We start from the raw sequence: 23234 nt of genomic DNA on the forward strand, positions 1-23234 counted from the left end.
AGTAAGTCTCTCCCCCGGCGAGCTGTAACATTGACTGGGCCAGCTTTGACTTGCCCGGGTAGGTTACTGCAAGTGAGCTAATGTCCGCAGCTGGTGCTGCTGCGCCGGTGAGCGCACGGGCAGGGGAAGCGCAGAGCGCTGCCTCACCTCCTTCAGCTTGTCCGTGAGCACCTTGATCTCCTCCTCGTACTTGTCCTCTTTTTGCGAGTACTGAGCACAAACAGAAGATGGGGTGGGGTCCATCGGGCATCACGACAACATAACACAACAAACCGGCAGACAAGACGTCTCCATTTACCCGCCTGTCCACGTTAACATTTTTCGTCAAAAGGATTTCTTGCACAACCTATTGGTTGTAAGCCCTTGCTTTCTGGTACGTCTCCTTCACATATATATATAAATCCGTCTCTCAACTTTGAAAAAAAATTGAGGATTTTTTGCACAACGCATCAGTCCTAAGGCCGTGCCTTCTGGGAGTGCATAATTTCAGCGAGCTTTGATTTCAAGACAATTAAACTATGGACTGGTTTTCGACATAGTGTTTCATCAGCAGAGACAGGCTTGCTTGAATCAACGCTGGTGAACTACCGATCTTATAGATAAGGGTTCCTCTCCCCTTACAATACGAGGTCCAAGTTAAGACGTTACTAAGATAGTGAAATTCCTCCTGCCAATCAGACTGAGGTGTGAAAACACAATTCTGCATCATCCAGAACCGGTGGCTTAAAGTGCTGGCGGCAAGGGTCTCCACGACAAGGAGCTCAAAAGAGAGCCTCTCTGCAGAGTTCTATTTTGGCCTACTCTGTCACGCTGGTCAGAGCCCTCTTGGAAAAGGATGCAACTACCCACATTTTACCCCGCCGATCGACTCTGTCGTATCCATTCATGCTGCCGCGTAAAGATGGAGGGGGGGTGGGATTCATGAAGCTTGCTCCCATTGTTTCAACCGCTGCGCCGGGAGGTGGGATCGAATCGGCGACCTCTGGATCGCGAGTCCAACGTGCTGCCAGTTATACCACGGGAGTATCGCTTTTTCGTTTGTTTAAAACCCTTTTAAACAAATGTTGATGACATCTTTACTAGGTCAGAGTATCCATTTCGGCTGTAAATGGTGCTTACGTAAATACAGAGCATATGTATTCAGATGAAAGATGTATGTAATTGGGCAATGCTGCTGCTGATGCATCAGATTAGGCAGTGATGCCACAACAACTTGAGACAAAAAATGCCTCGATGAATTGTGTCACCGCTATTGGCCAATGCCCTCGCACCACTGAATACCTCAGGTGTTGCCGCATAACGATTGCAGTAACAGCTGAGGTCATGCACTGAGACCAGGGGTGGGGAAAGTTTGGCGGGTGGGTCAGATAGTGCCTGTGATGACATTTTAAATGGCCCGTGGCAACACGAGGCCTACTACTTCTGAACGCCACGATACAAACAATCTTTACCCATCGCGATGGGAATCTTAGCAGCACTAGTCAGGTACCAGCGGTGAATATCTTGGTCCGTGTTGCTAATTTACGCATGGTCAAGACGCTCCTGTCACTGCAAGGACTTGCAGGGACACGCGCGTTATTCTTCACGCTATTCATTGCTCAACGGTTAAGGACTGTGTTGATGTGCATCCCACGATGGTAAAAAGGGGCAGCCCTGCAATTTCTCGCTCACCTATGTGTGGAAGGGTCGTCTGCTAGAGGGCGCTCTAAAGAGCTTCTCGGCCCACAGAATAGATTTGGAAGTCCAATTCGGCGCTCAGTAAGCAAAATGTTCCCTTTACCCCAACTTAAACCGTCGTCGATTCCCTTCAATGGCTGCAGAACCCATTGCCATAGTTCCTGGTTTACGCTGCCTCATGCTAGAGGAGTGCCTCTGAGGGACCCACACCTTATCGGACTGAGCCTCCAGAGACTTGAGGTTGTTGGAGACAGTTTTCAATTCTTCCTCCAGCTCGGAACATTTGCTGTTCGACCGCAGGTTGGGTGTGGCGAGGAAGAGGCACAAAGAGCCGAAGGAAAATGGGAGGGGAAAGGAAATAAAAACAGCCAGGACAGAGCAGAAAAGAATAAAGTGTGAGAAGCAAGAAGTACGGACCGTAGAATTAAAAAATGTTTAAACTGTTACGACAAATGTGTTTGTGTTGTCCTCACTTAAAGTTGAAAGTGGACGGAAGCGAAGTCGACATTTTACCGCAAGCGTAAAAGTATTTGAAAAACTTGTGATAAAAAATTGTTCACAGCGTGTTTACATTTTTTCAGCATGCACACACAAGTGGCCTAAGAACCTCTGGTGGGTATGTTTTCATTACGGCCGTTACGACAAGATACTGGTACAAAGAGCGTGGAGCGGCCACAATTACATTTTACCGCGTACAAGGTCATACCCGAGCAAGAACTTTGACAGTCATAAAAGCGGAGCGGCAAAAAAATACCAAGCCAGAAAGTTGGAACTTGAAAAACAGAATGAAGCCATTGCATGCACAAGAGTAAGTGCACGGCTGCAGAGGGAGAGAGAGCCAGAACTGCCTGACGTCGTGTTAAGACAATTCATTTATTTACCTGTTCTTCCGACGCGAATAGGGACCTCAGTTCCTCCTGCACGTGCCTTAGTTCGTCTTCCATTTGCCGGACCCGGCTGATTGACGAACGATTGACAGGCAGCCAGGCGGGTTAAGCGTGCGACCAACACAAACGCGTTAGTTAGTGAGCAGCGCGTCAAGCCATGCGGGTTAGTACACCGTTTGCACTGTTTAAAAATACATGGGGGCGCATCTGTCCTTCACGCGCAAATTATTTACGAGGTTATTTTTAGACAGTCTTTTGTACACAGTGGGAATTTATTCAAGCGAATCCACCAACTGAAACAAAACAATGGATCGCCTGCAATCATTGCATGTAACATTCAATTTTAAACATTCCTAGATTAAAATATTGCCGTTTACTTGCTAATTATGTATTTGTTGCCAAAAGTTTTACCCAAGGAAAGCCTCGCTGAGTCTCAAGATACTTTCTTCAGGATGATCCTGTGCAATGGGAGGAGTTGGCCAATCCCACAAGGGGTAGACAATGAAAACGAGCATCTCCTGTGCAACCCCACGTCTATAATACCTGGCAAGCCCTCGTGGTGGTTCACCGAACCAAATACTGAATCAGGCTCAACTCGCCGCGGTGGCGAAATGTTAACTACCTCGCCTGGTATACAGGAGGTCGTCGGTTCGATCCCGACCCTGACGCCTGCATATTTAGAGTTTGCATGTTATCCCCATGGTCGCGTGGATTTTTCTCCGGGTCCTCCGGTTTTTTAATCCACATATGGAATCGGTATGCATTTAGAGTATTTGGCTGCTATAAATTACCACGTAATTATCCATTTAATTGGAGCTATCATTTGTGGCCAGGTGCTTAGTGGTCCTTACCTGAAAAAATTCAAAGTAGTTTCTAGTTTAGTTTAAGTTTCCAACATGTAATGAGATCTGGTACATCTCGGGTCATTTGGTCAAAGGCATCCAAAAAACATTCTGATCTCAACGGGGCTCTTACCTGGTTATAAAGGTCAGATATTTATCGATTTTAGGCACGAGCCAAAAATGTAGAAGAGCGTACAAACTACACGGTACAAGCCATCCAACAATACTTAAGGGTGTTATAACACATGCTTAGGTAGCCGTTGCCAACGCGTCCCGTGGCCGTGCACGCATTCGACACGAGGAATAGAAGGCGGCGGATGCCGCCGACAATCGCTGTGCGCTCGCTCGTGCCGCACGCGGCCGCCGTGATTTCCCGCGGGCCGCACTCACGTTTCTGAGATCTCCGCGCGCTCCTCTGTGCGCTCCAGCTCCCCCTCGATGATGACCAGCTTACGGGCGACCTAGAGTCCGTGAAGGGCAACGCGCACGCACACGCAACCACCAGGGACGTTACAGCCAGCGCTGCGGTTTTTCGCGAAATTGAAAATAATTTCTTTTGAACTGTTTTTTGTGTTCAGTTTGTTGTGTCTGCCCCCGCACATCCGGTTAGGCACGGTTGCCTATGTATGGTGCAGAACAATTTCAACATAGAGTCGAACCCCTCTTAACGACGGTAAATGGTTCCACAAAACCGGTCAATAAGTGATTTGGTCGTTAAGCAAGTATAGGAAATCCATACTCTTTGGTTCTTTCGGCAAAGTCAAGTAGATAGAAATAACTAAGTTAGAAATAACTAACTACGTGACTTTACCGAAAGAACAAAAGAGTATGGATTCCTGCAGTCACGAAAGCTTCAAATCAAGATAGGAAATTCACGTTAAAGGTTTAATTCGTTCCGATAGCATCGAAAGTTACCCTTTTTCATCCAATGAACGTACTTTAAAGATACTAAAAAAATTATAGACACTTAATATTAAAAGAAACATGGTTAATCAATGCATTTATTAATATTTACTCTATCTACAACAGCCCACTGTTAACAAGGGAATGGTCAGTAAGCGAACACATTGGGCTTTTTGGAAGCCCGTCTGTAAGCCATTAGTCGTTAACAGCGGTGATCATTAAGAGGAATTCTACCGTACACACATACATAACCGATTGCGGGTTTTCTATCTGGATAATCTGCCCATGGGTAATTAACTTTGCAGATTACCACGTCAACATTGGGGTGGTATAAGTAGTATTATTATCCTGTGTTGATGATGTCATAAATGTGAAATTGTGCAACAGAATGACTTTTAGTTTTTTGTCGAATGTACAGCTGCAATTGCGCTGTGCTCTGCATACGAAACGAATTGCGTATACGGACTTGAAATTTTTCTGGACATGTGTCTTTTAAAACGAACTCGGCTTACTCCGAGTAATTATGCATGACAACCTTAAGAGGCTAATGTATCATCATTATCCGTGTGAAAATAATAGAGGATTTTTTTTTTTCTCCCCGACAACCCCTTTTTGTAATGAGCGCAATAATGACCGTCTTAACGTGGGCCATTTAACGAGGGTCACTAAAGGAGAAAGGTTGCAGCGTTTGTATTTGCATGAAAATCTAATTTTGGACAGTTCAGACATGAATACAAATATTTGAATTGCAATAAAAATACAAATCGTCGTACTTATCCGTTTTAATCTAAATATACCCTCATACCACGTTATTGATGGGCCGATAAAAGTAATTATTATAATCCTGTGCTCATATTCTTTTTCATTAACATAAATTTCAATAATGGAATGACTTTTGTCGCTTGTGAATGAATGGCTTGAATGGTTGCATTGTATCGTACTAAATTGCCACTTATCTTTAAATACCACATTAATTATGGCAGCGCCACAAAGTATCATCACCACCACCCTGCACTCACGACAATGTTTGAGTAATTCTACGAATGAGTGACTTTCGTTGCGGTCACATCAACATCTTGAATGGATTTAAAGCTTTCGTGACTGCAGGGATTCATCTTCTTGGTTCTTTCGGTAAAGTCACGTAGAAGGGAAATAATAAAATTATAAAAATAAAACATAATAAAATACAATTCTCACGACGTTTCGGCCACAACGTAAGCAGCCGTCCTCAGGTGAAGAACAGGTCTTTCCGACAGACCAAGAAGATCTTGAATGGAGTTAGTCTAGAAGTGCGCGAGTGAGCGAGCCACACCAATTCGGCAAGCGGACTCACCTCCTCGTACTTGCGATCAGCCTCCTCAGCGATGTGCTTGGCCTCTTTGAGCTGAATCTCCTGAAGTTCCATCTTCTCCTCATCCTTGCCAGCCCGGTTCTCAATCACCTTCATGCCTCTGTGGAAACACGCCAGGAACCGCGTTCATATTATTGATTCATTATTATTATTACACTGGTCAACAAAAAAAACATTTTTTTTTCTGACCTGGACTTTTGCAGCTGTTTTAGACTAATTTCAGGGTGCTGATTCCAAATTTGATCTCAGATTTGCTCTATCACATCTCATTTTTATGCTATCGATTTTACCCGAAATTAACTCTGTCACTTATGATTGCAAGTTGTTGCGAGTCAGTGACTGCTTTAGTGTTAAAATATGGTGCTGTGTTTTTAGGATAGTGTGTTTATAATATAATTTTATGTAGATATCCACATTTATTTAATATTTTTCTTCTGCAGTTTTTATTGAAAATGCAATATTTGATATCTCAAAAACCTGATGTGATAGACAAAAACTGATGCCAGATTTGGAATCAGCACTCCAAAATTAAAACCGTTGGAATACCTTATGCCAGAAAAAGTGTGTTGAACCAGTGTTATCTTACGCTCGTTCAGCCGAGCTGGGTAACAGCCACTCTATCTGCAGTCCCCGGGGCGCTGAGACCACCGCCGAGTCTCGTCAGGGGCAGCACTGGATCAGGATTTGCCTTGTGCTCTACATCAATATCGGTGGCGAGATGTTCACTACCTCGCCCGGTATACGATTCGATTCCGACCCTGACGCCTGTATATTTGGAGTTTGCATTTCTCGCTCCTCGTGGCCCGTGTGAATTTTTCTCCGGGTCGTCCGGCTTTCCCCACCACCACATTTAGAAACATGCGTTTGAAGAATTTGGCTACCGGAAATTTCCACGTGATAAGCCACTTCGTTGAGCTATCATTTGTGGCCAGGTCTGCTTCTGAAAAAGAGCTATACAGCTCAGTGGGCCTTGCCTGGTAAAAAAAAAAAGAGGGTGCAACTCCCTTCGTGGACTTTCCTCCCCCCGACGCGTTCTGTTCCCTAGTTGCTGCTCTCTAATAATCCTCGACAGTCGGCCTACGCGGGCATTTATTCACTTGCCAATTATTTTGATATTGGAGGCTTCAACGTCGCGATGTCGTCCAGACTTTGCAGCAAACTTTCCTCGAAAATTATTCACGCATTTGAAGCTAACGATCCAGCCTAGCGGACCGCATTCTTCAAGAACAAATGAAACACGGTCACTTGCCACACCGATAACCCCGGGGAGTTTTACCACCCCTGGTCGCCTGCGAACGTGCGGCCCAATCGGCGACTTGGCACAATTCACCGTCCCGCGTGTTAATGGTGACTGAACACAGGACAAGTGCATCAATGCCTGTTGTATATTGATGAATGTAGTACTAAAAATCAACCTTTCTGAAGACAATTATCAATTGCGTCATTCAGTTTAACAGCTCAAAAGAGCATAATATCGATGAAAAAAAAGTCTGGTTACGTGTTCAATGGCAATATTTTTTTTTTTTCTATGCTTATATTAACGCTTTTAAAATGCATTTTTCATTTTGCTAGTGATGAATGTACGACTTTGAAGGTGAGTGTATTACAATCCATGTGAGAATGATACACTGTAACATCGTTTTTGACCCAACTGCTTTTAACAAGTGCTATAACCACTGGTCTAACCACATTTTTCAACCTGAGGGTCATTTAAGGGAAAAAGATAACACATTTCCATTTTCATACAAACGCAATATTTGTACCACTTAGTAATAAGTCCACAGATTTGAATTTGCAAAGACGTACAAATCTCTCGACTTTTCTCTCCCCCCCCCCCCCCACAATGTTACCCCGATTGTGTGATCTGCACCCCATTCACGAGATAAAGGGTTTGCAGCAGCAACAAAAACAAACTCCCCAATATATTCTTGGTTGTGTTGCTTGTGTCGCAGTCGAAACGTCGTGAGAATTTTTCATTGTTTCATATTTTTATTACTGTATTATTTCCCTTCTACGCGACTTTACCGAAAGAACCAAGAATATGAATCCCTGCAGTCACGAAAGCTTTAAATCAAAATGTAAACTCCCCAATGTAATGTAAACTGGGCGAGTGCCTGGATTGGAACTCGGCGGTTCTCAGGGGAACTTGCTCAAGTGCCCTGGCCTCTCAACTGTCTGGCCAGCTCAAAAAAAAAACTTCTCGTCTCTGAAGCGACGTCTCACGTTCTAAGTGGCTTTTTTACACGCACCAATCCACTGCAGCTATTCGTTTAACGACGGGTTACACCTCTAACGTGAGCAATTGTTCCTGCAAGGGTCAAGTGGAGGAATCCTAACATTGCGTCTTCACCTGTAAGCACCGTTTCAAAATTGCCAACATCAATGCTAACCTGCAGAGTACACGCCTTCCAGAGAAAACAAAACATTACATTTCGATTTAAAGCTTTCGTGACTGCAGGGATTCATCTTCTTGGTTCTTTCGGGAAAGTCACGTAGAAGGGAATTAATAAAATAATAAAAATAAAACATAATAAATTATTATGTTTTATTTTTATTCTTTTATTAATAAATTATTATGTTTTATTATGTTTTATTTTTATTCCTTTATTACTATATTATTTCCCTTCTACGTGACTTTATCAGTAAAGTCACGTAGAAGGGAAATATTAAAATAATTAAAATAAAACATTGTACAATATTATGCTTTATCTTTATTCTTTTATTATTTCCCTTCTACGTGACTTAACCGAAAGAACCAAGAAGAAAAAACATTACATGTAAAGCCCTTTGATCAATACACCATATGGGTCTTGGGGGTTATTTGGTCATACTTCACCACACTCATCAGTGCGGCATGGCGACAAGAAATGACTTGAGAGCATAGCAGTACAATACAACAACGGGCTTCGCTGCACTATCCTCTGCTGCCCATGACACAGCCGGCGGGAGCCTATAACAACGTTGTTGTGCAAAGCGGTCTCCAATCCAGCCACCATCTGGGCTCTACCCTGCTCTGCTTCCATGGTGTGACGAGATCGGGCGGGTGCATTCCGTGTGCTTCGGTTATAGGCAGCGTAAAATAAATACCGTACAGAACATACCATCACACAAACGATACATCGTGTAACCCTTGCCGGTTTGTTCGCCATGGAAATTATTCGTGTTCAACTTTTTAAAACAATTCTTCTTCTTTCGTACGGCTGCTGATGTAGTCGATGCAGACCAACAACTACAATTTCACATTCAGGGTGGTCAAGCCAGATAACCGCGTCAGGAGCACCGGACTGCATCTGCTGCGATGTCTCCTTCGTATTTGTGGATCAGACGTCTCTGTTCTGGATGACCACAGTCGCATACTACTACTGGAGATTTTAAATTTTCCGTTTGTGCATCAGGTATCTGCATCTGCTGCCATGGTTTGTGCAGTGGATGGGATTCAGCGTGGACCATGAACAACTTCGTGTAAGATCGAACCCGGAGATCTTCTGCGTTGGGTCTTTCGCAAGGCGTTTGTTTGCGAGTTCTTTTGAACTCCATTCAGCTCTCTAAGTGGATCGTCAAGTAAATGCCATTTATTGCTTCTCTGCTGTAACAAGGCCTGACAACAGCGGCAGGGAGAAGGTGATACATCTGTAAGCAGGGCCCCGAAGTTCAGTAGCCCCCCCCCCACACCATTACAAAAAATATATTTTTTGCATTTAGATAACGGGAGCCCTCCTGAGCCAGCATATTATAGGTACAGACAGATCGGGGGACAAATACATTTGTAGTCGTGCAATTCGTTACGAATTGCAATCACAATGTGATTGTAAAGGTAATTTTGGTTAACGTTGCTTTTGTAATTGTAATTTTAATTGATCCTGGGTGTGCGTACCACGGCCCCAAATCGCTCTCGATGCCCCTCGGCCGTGACCAAGTACCTGAATCACAAAGGGGTGCGGTGGTTGCGTCATGCAGCAAACACGTTGTGATCACCATGCCTCAAAAAACCTGCTCGGGAGCGACCTGCAGCCTGCGTTAATTAAATAACCGCCTTTCGCTACGTGGAAAAGGCACAACAAGACTGCCTTCACAACTTTCAGAGAAACCAACCCATGTTTGGTATTTTTTTTTTTAATGTGAGGCTTGTAAAATTAATGAAGCCCAACAGGTTAACTGGCTGCGTGGATGTAATCTGCTGCACTGCCTTATTGCTTACAATGTATCCCCACAGCAATCTACAACACCTGCTTCTTGTATGATGGTGACCCATCCAAGTAATATCCAGGCTCAACCAACCCTTGCTTTGTTTTTGAGATATGATCGAAATGGCAGCATTGCAGGTGATTTGGCCACGTGTAGGGTTCAACAGCAAGCAATGTGGTTGCTCGTGGTCACTAAATATAAACTCAACTAATAACTAAACTTCTTTGGTTCTTTTCGGTTAAGTCACGTCTAAAAATAAAATAATAACTCAAAATAAAATAACACATTATTTTGAGTTATTATTTTATTTTTAGACGTGACTTAACCGAAAAGAACCAAAGAATAATTCCTGCAGTCACGAAAGCTCCTAAATTAAGATTAATAACTAAACTATTTTTTCTTTTTCCAGGTGAGACCCACTGGAGCTATTTCGCTCTTTTTCAGAAGCAACTTAGCCACAAATGATAGCTGAAGTGGCTTATCATGTGAAAATGTAGAACAGCTCGAAATGCACGTTGATTCTAAATGTGGTGGAAAGAAATCGGGAGGACCCGGAGAAAAATCCACACGACCACGAGGAGAACATGCAAACTAAAAATATACAGCAGGTGTCAAGGGTCGAGATCAAACCCACGTCCTCCTGTACACCAGGCGACGTAACTAACATCTCTCCACCGCGGCACCCACAGCAGCAACAAAATATCCACAAGGAGACGGACGGTTGGTTCTCACCTCTCGCTCTCGTCGGCCGCCTTCTCGGCATCCTCCAGCTTCTGCAGGGCGGTGGTGAGACGCTCTTGCGCTCTGTCCAGCTCCTCCTCAACCAGCTGGATGCGCCTGTTCAGCGACGCCACATCAGCCTCAGCCTGCGGAACAAAAACAGTCGTCGTTGGTCGGAGCGACAAGACTCGCGACGCCGAGAGAGATTTCGATGTAAAGCTTTCGTGACTGCAGGGAGATTCATCTTCTTGGTTTTCGGTAAAGTCACGTGGAAGGGAAGTAATAAAATAATAAAAATAAAACATAATAAAATAATTCTCACGACGTTTCGGCCGGCTGCTTGCGTTGTGGCCGAAACGTCGTGAGAATTATTTTATAATGTTTTATTTTTATTATTTTATTATTTCCCTTTTACGTGACTTTACTGAAAGAACCAAGAAGACGAGAGAGACGGTCGAGCACAAATTCCAGTTAAGACGTCAATTTATCCCAGGGCCATAGCCGACTTTGTTTGAAATGAGCCAGTCACATGAGGCATCATCATCACGGTCCAGGGACAGATCACCCGTTGGTGTCCACTGCACGTTTCATCTTTTGCTAATATGCTCAAGCCGTTGCACATCTTTCTGGCACCAACCTATTATGTCATCGTAAAGACATTCTCCACGAGGTCTTCCTCGCTTGCCGGTTCCTTCCATTTTTACCCGAACACACTTTTCATCTTCCTGTTGTTGATAATTGGTTTTTTACCCTTCTATCTGGCAACAAAACTGACACCTTTTTACAAGGAGTCATGTTTGCATAGACCACACTACCTGCAGTCATAATGCAAACAAAAAAAAACGCAACTCTGATAATGTATGCACTGTACTTGAAGTTGATTGGTCCACACCCGAGACAGCTTTCCTTAGAGCCTAGTCTCACATGGGTTGGACCAGATGACGCCAAAAGGCGCACAACTCAAAGACAATGCACCATCAGAGTATGAGAGCTCGGGGTAAGCATCTACACCATTGGAACCTCATTTGCCAGTAAAAATATGATAATTGTTTTTTTACCCTTCTATCTGGCAACAAAACTGACACCTTTTTACAAGGAGTCATGTTTGCATAGACCACAATACCTGCAGTCATAATGCAAACAAAAAACATAACTCTGATAATGTGCACTGTCCTTGCATTATGACTGCAGGTATTGTGGTCTATGCAAACATGACTCCTTGTAAAAAGGTGTCAGTTTTGTTGCCAGATAGAAGGGTAAAAAAAAACAATTATCATATTTTTACTGGCAAATGAGGTTCCCATGGTGCTTCCTGTTGTTGTCCATCCTACATGTGTCCATACAGTGTCAGTTTCCTTCTCATCACTGCCTGCATCTTCTTCCATGCACAACCATGAGGCATAGCACTTTGAAATGATCCTCATCTTTCACTGCGTGCATCTTAGCCACACTAATTGGGTACGACTGGGGAATAAAATTGCGACAATTAATTGTGGCAATTCATTGAATTGTGTAACGTTGGGAGAGCCAGGGGAGGTAAAATAAATAATCACAGAACTCATACTGATGAATTCGCACATGGCAAGACAACCGAATACATATTAGGGTGTTAAGATGTAAAATGTTTTATTGCCAGAAAGGGTAAAAACATTTTCTTATATTTTGATACTGGCAAGTGAGGTCCCATGAAGTATTTGGGACCGCACGATTGTAAGCTCGCAAACTGCGTGATGTGCATATACTGTATATTTCATTCACGTTGGCATCCACGATGAACATGGTTCAGTGAGACTGAAGGGTAAATAAAAATAAACTACCCACACAGTAGGGGAAACACAATAGCAGTCAACATATTAACTAACAAAATAAACTAACCTTGTTTTGTCTAAATACCCCTAATACATACTACTATTAATTCCGCTGCCAAGTTGTTACCTGCCTCCACAGGCAAGTGTGGCGATTAGTGCAAACCTCAGCAGGAAAAACACCTTTCCCGTTCCATTTGCTTGTCAATCAAAATTCGCGAATTTCCGGTGCAGGAGTTACGTGCCCCTCCCCCACCCCCATGCTTTACACAAAAGTGTGTGCGAAGCAACGTCATCATTCTCTGTCTTCTAAAAATCACACCACGCTTTAAAGCTTTCGTGACTGCAGCGATTCATCTTCTTGGTTCTTTCGGTAAAGTCACATAGAAGGGAAGTAATAAAATAATAAAAATAAAACATAATAAAATAATTCTCACGACGTTTCGGCCACAACGCAAGCAGCCGTCCTCAGGTGAAAACCATACGCTGTTTTCCCGACAGACCTGGTTTTCACCTGAGGACGGCTGCTTGCGTTGTGGCCGAAACGTCGTGAGAATTATTTTATTATGTTTTATTTTTATTATTTTATTACTTCCCTTCTACGTGACTTTACCGAAAGTACCAAGAAGATCACACCACGCATTATAAAAAAAATAACCATACTTAAAGTAAATTACTGAACATAACCACGGGTATCGTATTCCTCCTCTTCTGATTGTGCACGTAATGCCTAAATCTAAAGCCACTGTTAAAATAATTCCTCCATGACATGCTGGTCGTAAGGGTTCTTTGAATATAAACGGTGCTGGACTTTAAACACTGGTGTGGGTAATTGGTGCTGGGGGGGGTTTAGATGCAGACCTAAAAGTACACAATGGATCTTACTGTTCTGCACTATCCTGCCTACATACAACGCAGTCTATCTAGGCTCAACGCTGCTCCGCTTCTGAGAAAGGGCGCATTCTGGGTGATACGGCCAAAGGCCAAGGTACTGTCACCATTACATGGCACTGTACGAAATTATCAGCAAATAAATCAGTACGTTACTCAAAGTGTCAGAAAGTCTAGTCACCAATAACCATAAATTTTACCCTGAAGTGTGAGGTCAAAACTATGCCATTATCCGCACTGCATTCTTTCGACACCAATGACTTACTGAAACAAAACCCAACAACATCTGCTGTATCATGAGGCCTCCTTTGCCAGTACCAAAATATACTAATAGGGGTTTTCCCCATTTTTCTGGCAACAAAACTGACACCTTTTGCAAGGAATCATGTCAACATTAACCACAATACTTGCAGTCAAATGCAGACAAAAAACAATATGATAATTTATGCATTGTCCTTGAAACTGATTGGCCCACACCAGAGACAGCTTTGCTTAGAGCCTAGTCTCATATGGTGTTCGACCAGATGACGCCAAAAAGGTGTCAGTTTTGTTGCCAGAAACAAGGGGAAAACCCCTATTAGTATTAACATCTGCTGTGCCACAAAGCCAATAACTCAGAAATGCAATTAAGTCTTGTGAACATGCAATAACCGAAGTGCCAGTGTGTGTGTGGAATGAAAACAATGTTCAACTGGAGAGATGCATGCCAAGTCTATCTTGTGAAATTAAAGGCTCATCGGCAGATGCACTGGAGTGAATTATTACACTGAACTGACAGCGTGAGAGAGAGAGGAAGGCCACATGTTTTTGGCACGAAGTTTTGAAAGTGCATTTTTGACATCTTTGTCAAAAACTAAATGTTAGCCCACCCTCCTCATCTCTGAAATGTAACCAACAATACTCGCAATACAGGTATTGCTGCCGTCTACAGCAACTTCCTTAAGGGAAATGCTGCCAAAGCCAGCACGGTTGGCTACGTACGGTGCGATAGAAGTTCGACACGCACAGATACGAAGAACCGAGTTATGGAGCCCTTTGTTAATAAACGCACGGCGCAATGTTTGAAATACTGCGAAACGTAAACAAAGAGTCCCTTTAAAAAAGCGGAGGCGTTTATTTGAAATTTACACCACTGGTGGTAAAGAGCTATCGGTAAAATCGCAAAATTGCAGCGTCTTTTGTGGGTTTTTTTTATTTGCAGCATCTGCCTGTGACAAATCGCCTGGAATGCACCCGATCTGGTCGCACCTCGGCGTTTGAAGGGTTGAGTATTCGGATAGGCGAACACCACACCTCACACAAGTGATTTCGGGCAGCAGAGGGCAGTGGGGTAAAATCAATTATGCTGTAATATTGGCCACATCTATGAGCCTCCTCACATTCAAACCCGCACTGACCACGACCTGCATCGTATGGGGGGGGGCTCAATTAGCAGTGGATTGACAAAAGGACTTTACACGTATAATATGCAGCATCTACGTTAGGCCATGCTGTTGCACCTTGATGCTATAAAGCAGACATCGTCTTATTACAGTATCTACCGCAGCTAAAAATGGTATTAACCGTAGAATAATTAAAATGGTGTCAAAAGTTAAATCCTGGTCATGTATTGACCCTTCAGCCCTCTGTTAATCGATAGCTGGATGAAGGCCTCCCCATGCAGTATAGAATACAGTAGAAATGAAGATGTATATACAATAGTAAAATTAAGCATTTAAAACCTCGGCTATTGCAACTAATAAAAGTATGTTTTGCATTGTATTTTTTCATTGAGTTTGTTAAATTCGCAACAAGAAAAAACGATGTTAATTTTCTTAAAATTAGAGTTAAACCTTTAAAAAATAGCAGGCATAGCCTACAGGAAAAACTAAAATCTAAAACCAATAAATAATGCCAAATACAGAGGCCCGGGCCTAGAAGCCTGCGTTGCCACGCCACTCTCCTAGAAGCCGCTACCGCTTGGGGCGCGCCACACCCGGCAGGGCTGCAGATTGGCTGCAGGGGTGTGCGGTGGTCCCATCACGGACCCTTAACGTGGCATAGGTGACGTACACACCTCCTAATTGCAGTGGCGTGCACCAAATTAGACTGCCAACTTTTTTTGTGTGTTAATTACATGTTTTCCACCAAGTTGGAAATCATAGCGTTTGGAAATTATTATAAGTCCCACTTCGTGTGGTGACACAATGCCAGGAGGATTTCAGTTCAGTTTATTAGGACGGGTTCAGTGATTACTTTAAGATGCATTAACCTTAACAATCTACCGCTTCACGGTGACAAATAATACCAATCACGTCGTAATGTCACAAAGTGAGGTGAATTTACTGCAGAATGGGGGATCAGGTAACGAGCGAATGGCCACTGGATGTACTCTCCCTCGCCACAGTAACGTGGAAATCTCGCCGTTTGCATCGCGTGAGCAAAAACTATTGGTCAACTACGGGCGTTCAAAGCTGATTCTGTGTGCGGTGGCATCGGCAGGTGAAGTTAAGACAAGCGAGCTCGTCCTAACCTCACCTTCGCATTCACATATTGCCCTTTCTGGAATTATCAACTGCTTATGCTGCTGCTGCTGTTGTTGTTCATGATCATTGTGATGATGATGGTGTTGGTGAAACACTTCATTAAAGAACTAACACGGTTATATGTAAGTACGTACAGGTACGGCAGGACAGGTGAGCGTTACCCCACTGCCTTTTGCTCGCTGTGTCTTTTTCTGGAACGATCCGTGACTGCTGCTGATGATGATGACGATGAGGCCAGGTGAGGGGCTATGAGACTAGGTGAGGGGGCTATGAGGAGAGCAGGTGAGGGGGCTATGAGGAGAGCAGGTGAGGGGGCTATGAGGAGAGCAGGTGAGGGGGCTATGAGACCAGGTGAGGGGCTATGAGACCAGGTGAGGGGCTATGAGACCAGGTGAGGGGGCTATGAGGAGACCAGGTGAGGGGGCTATGAGGAGACCAGGTGAGGGGGCTATGAGGAGACCAGGTGAGGGGGCTATGAGGAGACCAGGTGAGGGGGCTATGAGAGCAGGTGAGGGGCTATGAGACCAGATGAGGGGCTATGAGGAGACCAGGTGAGGGGCTATGAGGAGAGCAGGTGAGGGGCTATGAGGAGAGCAGGTGAGGGGCTATGAGGAGACCAGGTGAGGGGGGCTATGAGGAGACCAGGTGAGGGGCTATGAGGAGACTAGGTGAGGGGGGCTATGAGGAGACCAGGTGAGGGGCTATGAGGAGACCAGGTGAGGGGGCTATGAGGAGACAAGGTGAGGGGGGCTATGAGGAGACCAGGTGAGGGGCTATGAGGAGACCAGGTGAGGGGGCTATGAGGAGACCAGGTGAGGGGACTATGAGGGGACCAGGTGAGGGGGCTATGAGGAGACCAGGTGAGGGGGGCTGAGGAGACCAGGTGAGGGGCTATGAGGAGACCAGGTGAGGGGGCTATGAGGAGACCAGGTGAGGGGGCTATGAGGGGACCAGGTGAGGGGCTATGAGGGGACCAGGTGAGGGGGCTGAGGATAGGAGGTGAGGGGGCTATGAGGAGACCAGGTGAGGGGGCTATGAGGAGACCAGGTGAGGGGGGCTATGAGGAGACCAGGTGAGGGGCTATGAGGAGACCAGGTGAGGGGGCTATGAGGAGACCAGGTGAGGGGGCTATGAGGGGACCAGGTGAGGGGCTATGAGGGGACCAGGTGAGGGGGCTGAGGATAGGAGGTGAGGGGGCTATGAGGAGACCAGGTGAGGGGGCTATGAGGAGAGCAGGTGAGAGGGCTATGAGACCAGGTGAGGGGCTATGAGACCAGGTGAGGGGGGGCTATGAGGGGACCAGGTGAGGGGGGGGGGGCTATGAGACCAGGTGAGGGGGCTATGAGGAGACCAGGTGAGGGGGGGCTATGAGACCAGGTGAGGGGGCTATGAGGGGACCAGGTGAGGGGGCTATGAGGAGACCAGGTGAGGGGGGGCTATGAGACCAGGTGAGGGGGCTATGAGGGGACCAGGTGAGGGGGCTATGAGGAGACCAGGTGAGGGGGCTATGAGGGGACCATGTGAGGGGGCTATGAGACCAGGTGAGGGGGGCTATGAGGAGACCAGGTGAGGGGCTATGAGGGGACCAGGTGAGGGGGCTATGAGGAGAGCAGGTGAGGGGGCTATGAGGAGACCAGGTGAGGGGGCTATGAGGGGACCATGTGAGGGGGCTATGAGACCAGGTGAGGGGGGCTATGAGGAGACCAGGTGATGGGCTATGAGACCAGGTGAGGGGGGCTATGAGGGGACCAGGTGAGGGGGCTATGAGGAGACCAGGTGAGGGGGCTATGAGGAGACCAGGTGAGGGGCTATGAGGAGACCAGGTGAGGGCGCTATGAGGAGACCAGGTGAGGGGGCTATGAGGAGACCAGGTGAGGGGCTATGAGGAGACCAGGTGAGGGGGCTATGAGGAGACCAGGTGAGGGGCTATGAGGAGACCAGGTGAGGGGGCTATGAGGGGACCCGGTGAGGGGGCTATGAGGAGACCAGGTGAGGGGGGGGGGCTATGAGGAGACCAGATGAGGGGGCTATGAGGAGACCAGGTGAGGGGCTATGAGGAGACCAGGTGAGCAAGTGGCGAGCTATCGCAGGCTGCCCTCCTCCTCCACTCTAAAGAAATCCTCCACACGTTGCCTTCTACTACATAACACGACCACGGCCGATGGTGCTGCTGATGAATTTGCTAAAGACAAGAAATGTGATGCTGCGTTGGTTGCGACGGCACGAGTCAAAACACGTCACGACGAGGAAACTACACACACACGTACGGTACAAACAGGCGACGTTTCGGGCAAACGGCCTCGCCCAACTCTCCCTCACCCCCGAACCCCTATACCCTTCCAATCTTCCTGCCATGCCGAGGAGAACCCGTCGCCCGAAACGGAACTTCATGACAGAGCTCAGGTGGAGGAGGGCGAGGGGGGCGCTGGTTAGGCAACTAATCCACCACCTTCAACCCTAAGGGAGACAAGATATCTTCTATTTACGTTTAAAAAAATACCACCTACCCACCATCAACTCCCTCCTCCTTCTCCCACCATCACCACCACCATCACCATACTCTCTTACTTTCTCTTTGCCGTTAATCTCGGAGTCCAGCAAACTCTGCAGTCTCGAAACGTTGTCTTCTGTCTCGTCGGCCCTTTCCTGCAGCGCTCGGATCTTCATGCGCACCACCTCCACGCAGTTCACGACCGTAGTCATGGCCGCGACGTTCCGCCACCACCACCAACAGCAGGAGCAGCAGAAACCCACACGGCCAAAAGCACCGCGACCCCGGAATTCAACTTTAAACCTTCGCAGGAGCACTGTGGGGGTGGTGCAGCTGGGGCGGTCTTCTCTGAAGGTTTTGCTTTAAAAAGTTAACAGAGTTGTTGTTGTTGTTGGTGGTGGTGGTTTGGTTGTTGTCGTCTTGAAGCGACTGCCTCGCGGTTGCTGCTGTAACGCATTGAATGTCCTTGTGGTGGCTGTGGTGGCGGTGGTGGCTCACGGCTACCTGGGACGGAGGGGAGGGGTGGCGGGGGGGGGGGAAACGCCTCGATGCGGTGACGTCACGGGCCCGCCCTATAACCCTCATCACCCACAAAGACAAAAGAATCCACCACGTGTAGCCTTCACAGACTGTAGGGGCAAGTGCTGTTGGCGAGCACCTATGAAGGCCCGCACGGCACACGAGGGGGGGGGGGGGGTAGCCAGCACCACCACGCCCGGCCGCCTTTGTCTCCCCCAGGTGGCAATGGGTTTCTTACGCACCACACCAGGAATTGCTCATTTGAGGCTGAGTCGACCTAGGGGAGAGCCCAGCACCGGTTCAGATAAATCGTCACCGGCGTTGTCACCGTGAGCGGGAATCAAACTCGGGTCGCCGGGTTCGTAGCGCAGCGCGCTAACCGCTATCCCACCGCTCCCCACACGCAGCCACACACACACCCATTCATTAGTCACCACTCAGGAATTCAGTCGAAAAGGTATCATTCATTCATTCGGGGTGTTCAAAGTGAGGCGCTGTTCGTTCATTCATTCACTCCTCGCTACACATCGGTGCTGTATTGAAGTGAGGTTTGCCATTTCATTTAAAGCGCGATTTGGCTACGTACGGTGCGAATGAAGTTCAACATAGGTATACATATGGGGCCGTCCATAAATGACGTCATGCGATTTGGGACGATTTTTGACCCCCCCCCCCCCATCGTCACACGGCGTCACAAAAAGTCAGACCCCCCCTTAAATATGACGTCACAAAGCTCTGCCCTCCCCCCCCAATAAAATAAAATGCTTCAAATCGCTTTAAACTATTGTCATTGTAGTGCGTATTTAATGTGGCGCTGCACTCTGACGTTGTAGGAGAAAACATTTATTAAAAAGTCTATTTAATTAAGTAGAACGTGTTGTCTATATTTATTTAAAGTTGCGCATTTTGATGTGACGTCACATTTCTCAACCCCTTCCCCCTCGTCACACATCGTCACAAATGTCTGACCCCCCCCCCCTAGGTGCGTGACGTCATTTATGGACGGCCCCTATATACATATAAGCGAGTTGTCAATTCGCGGACTAACTCACACGAGGTGTAATTAATCACTGGGGTATTCAATCGAGGTGTAAGCCATGCACTTAGGTAGGCAGTCGAGGCGTAATTAATTAATTTACTCACTTAGGTATGAAATTTGGGTGTCATTAATTAATTCACTTAGACATTCAGTAAAGGTGTTATTTATTCACTTAGGTATTCAGGTGGGGTGTAATTCAATTACATGGTTAGGGGCCGTCCATAAATGAAAGTGTACATTGCCTAGGTGAGGGTGTTATAATTGTATAATTCTTTTCCGCGGGTACCCCCTGTAGTAGCCTCGCACACCACCAGGGGTCCGTGGACCACAAGCCGGGAATCGCTGCTCTATGCCACGCGTTCGACAATCCAAGATAACTAAATACAAGTACTTTTGGAAAACAGATGATATTTACTGTATTAAATATTGTAATAATTCCAGTAGCATCGTTAAATGTACAGGCCCTTATTAATCAACTGCTGGTTAATAAACATACTCTGATTCAGTTTGTAATTCCCACAATATTTCGCAGGCATGAATGACCCCCATGACTCATGCTGTTTCAGTCGTAGGAGTTGTTTGACCATACTTCACCACCCTGGCCACTGCGGTTTGGTGAAGGGTTTAATACATTTTAAGTTAACTAAACTATTTTATTTTACCAGGTAAGGCCCACCGGGCTATATAGCTCGTTTTCAGAAGCGACCTGGCCACAAATGATAGCTCATAAAAGTGGCTTATTACGTGGAAATGTATCGCAGCCAACTGCTCTAAACGCATGGATTCCAAATGTGGAGGGAAACACTGGAGGGCCTGGAGAAAAATCCACGCGACCACGGGGAGAACATGCAAACTCCAAATATACAGGTGCCAGGGTTGGGATCGAACCTACGGCCTCCTGTATACCAGGCGAAGTAGTTAAACATCTCGTTCTTAGCAAAGGGTTTGGCGAGGGTTATCCAGCACTGGATTAGCCGTATCACTCGCCACCCATGTTGGTCGTAGCCGGGGAATGCAACTCAGGTGGCCGGGTTCATAGCGCGGTGCGATAACCACTCCATCACCCACCGCTGCACCCACTCCTATAAATACCGCGGCGTGTGCCCAGGTTTTTGCTCAAGCATGCCCTTTTTGGCCGCGTCAGGTTGGATGAGCCCCTGTGGGCTTTGCGCGCACACACACGCACGGCTCAGGAGGCCATCCCCACACCCACTTGCCACGTCTTAAATAGCAGCAGAGTTGAACCCCTGCACTCGCTCACCCCCTTGGAGGGCAGTTTTTTTTCTCTCTCTCTCTCTCATCGTGGTCAGCGAAAACCGAGAGAGTGCCGCTATAAATAATCCGTGCACACTCAATAGACCGTAAATAACAATTACGAGATGCGAAAGTTAATTTTAAGAGGAGGCTCGCCGCAACGAGATCTGCCGGACCAGAGGGCCTTGTTGGGTTAAAATCGAGGGATGACTTTCAATTTGGATAACAAATTTACACCTCCCCCCACCCGCTCCAACCTCCCGGCAGGGGTTCCAAGTCCCCAATTGCTGCAAATGCGAACCACTTCGCCTAATAAGGGATTTTGCACCTACCACTCGGCAAAATGTTCAGTTTGCCAATTTACCGCGACCAGTACACGAAGGACTGATCACCCGTAGACAATTATTATTATTAATCCACGCGATTCATGACTGGCATTTATAATCGTGTGCTGGCTATGAGGAATTGCGTCAAACAAATCATTGCAGTGCCCTTTAGTTGAGATACCGTTGCATGTGGATGTTTCATTAATCTAAATTGTAATATGCTGCGGAACATATCGTGACCCCGGCGCGACAGAGCCACGTTTAGGTGAAATGTTTTTAAAGTTGTTTTGAATGTGTTTGGAAAATCACGAAGTCGTCATTTAAAATACCATTGCATTGGCGAGCGCATGTTCAACATGATGAAGATATCGTACTCGGCGTGCATATAATGTGCACCTTAAATAACCTGAGATGACATACATTGCCGAAAGCAGACCGCTGCACTGCTGTTCCATATTCCAGAGTCAGGTTAGAAACGTTGCCTTCAGTTGCACCGTGCTATTTGTAGAGTACTTGTAACGATACATTAACAAACATTTGAAGTCAACTATATACCTCTAGATTTCCAAAGTAAAAAAAACCATTAGTATGACCTCTTCATCGTCTGTCACCTTGTTAAACTCATAGGCCATCATTCACATCAACTTGCATCTTTATCTGCGTGACATTTTCGCTTTGTACTCCGTGCGAGATAAGCCATTGTAAAACGAGATAAGCCATTGTAATCGGCGACGGTTACGGATTAAGCAAAAAAAAAATCACGCACGCACGCACGCACTACAAATATGCCCATCCCTTCTGTTTCATCTTGGAGACCAGCAGTGACAGGATTACCATGTAAAGCCCTGCGCTAAAAATACGAGCCTTGCGCCTGCAAGGGGCAACATTCCCAAGTCGTATCGCCTTTCTGCAGGCCCGCTTCATCACGCCCGCTCGCCCAGATGTATGCAGGCCTGACAAGAAGGAGGGGAAGCGGTGATGGTCCATTGGGGGGGTGGTGGGGGGGGGCCTAAGCACAAGTTATATTTGGAGGGCCCTCCCTGTTAACGTATCAATATCCGAGTGAGATGACGCACCCACGAGATGGACTATCCAGAGGTCCCTCTAGTGACGTGATCAATCAATTGCAGGGCTATCTATGTAACCTTTTTTTTCCGGAGAGGCTAAAGCCTCTTCTTATTTTTTGACCATTTTGATACTGGTAAAAAAAGAGAGGTCCCATATACATAACTGCTCAAGCCGAGCTATGGTCTAACACTGGTGGTGAGACAAGTCCATAAAGAAGGCCGTCTCTGGTGCAGGCCAATCAGTTTCTAAAACAATGCAGACATTGACTCGAAGCTTTCGGTAAAGTGACTTTACCGAAAGAACCAAGGAGTAATGCAAACATAATTATCAGAGCATGTTTTGTTTGCATGTTTTGGCCACAGGTACGTGTGGTTAATGCAGACTTGATGCCTTGCAATGTGTCTGTTTGGCGATTGAACATCTGAACACTTCCTGTTTTTTTATATTCTTGGTTCTTTCGGTAAAGTCATGTAGAAGGGAAATAATGAAATAATAAAAATATTCTCACGACGTTTTGACTGCAACACAAGCAATCATCAAATTATTTTATTATTATTTCCCTTCTACATGACTTTACCGAAAGAAACAAGAATTTGAATCCCTGCAGTCACAAAAGCTTTAAATCAAAATTTAAAAACCTCCTGTTTTATTGCCAGAAATGGTAAAGTCAATTGCAGAGCTGCACCTTCATCACCAACACCTTGGCGAGTGAGACGACAGAAGGCATGCAGACTTCTATTGAGATGATAGG

The 23234-nt window shown here is 46.1% G+C and overlaps 1 protein-coding gene across 10 annotated transcripts in view; it reads right to left on the reverse strand.

Annotated features, from left to right (window-relative positions):
* The window catches only part of LOC144949352 (tropomyosin alpha-1 chain), a 41403-nt gene that overhangs the window by 12398 nt on the left and 5771 nt on the right, over positions 1-23234 (reverse strand). For 3 of the 10 annotated variants that reach the window (XM_078879336.1, XM_078879330.1, XM_078879334.1), the window contains exons 3-7: positions 10578-10711; positions 5643-5760; positions 3797-3867; positions 1888-1963; positions 148-210 (exon numbers count right to left, since the gene is read on the reverse strand). In XM_078879336.1, the coding sequence (XP_078735462.1) occupies positions 148-210; positions 1888-1963; positions 3797-3867; positions 5643-5760; positions 10578-10711 (462 nt within the window). Of the gene's footprint in view, positions 1-147; positions 211-1887; positions 1964-2558; positions 2635-3796; positions 3868-5642; positions 5761-10577; positions 10712-18354; positions 18776-23234 lie in introns of those variants that run through there. The other 7 variants (XM_078879331.1, XM_078879335.1, XR_013640272.1 and 4 more) reach the window with 6 other exon arrangements.

The sequence above is a fragment of the Lampetra fluviatilis genome, chromosome 53 (genome assembly GCF_964198595.1).
Source record: "Lampetra fluviatilis chromosome 53, kcLamFluv1.1, whole genome shotgun sequence".
NCBI lineage: Eukaryota > Metazoa > Chordata > Hyperoartia > Petromyzontiformes > Petromyzontidae > Lampetra > Lampetra fluviatilis.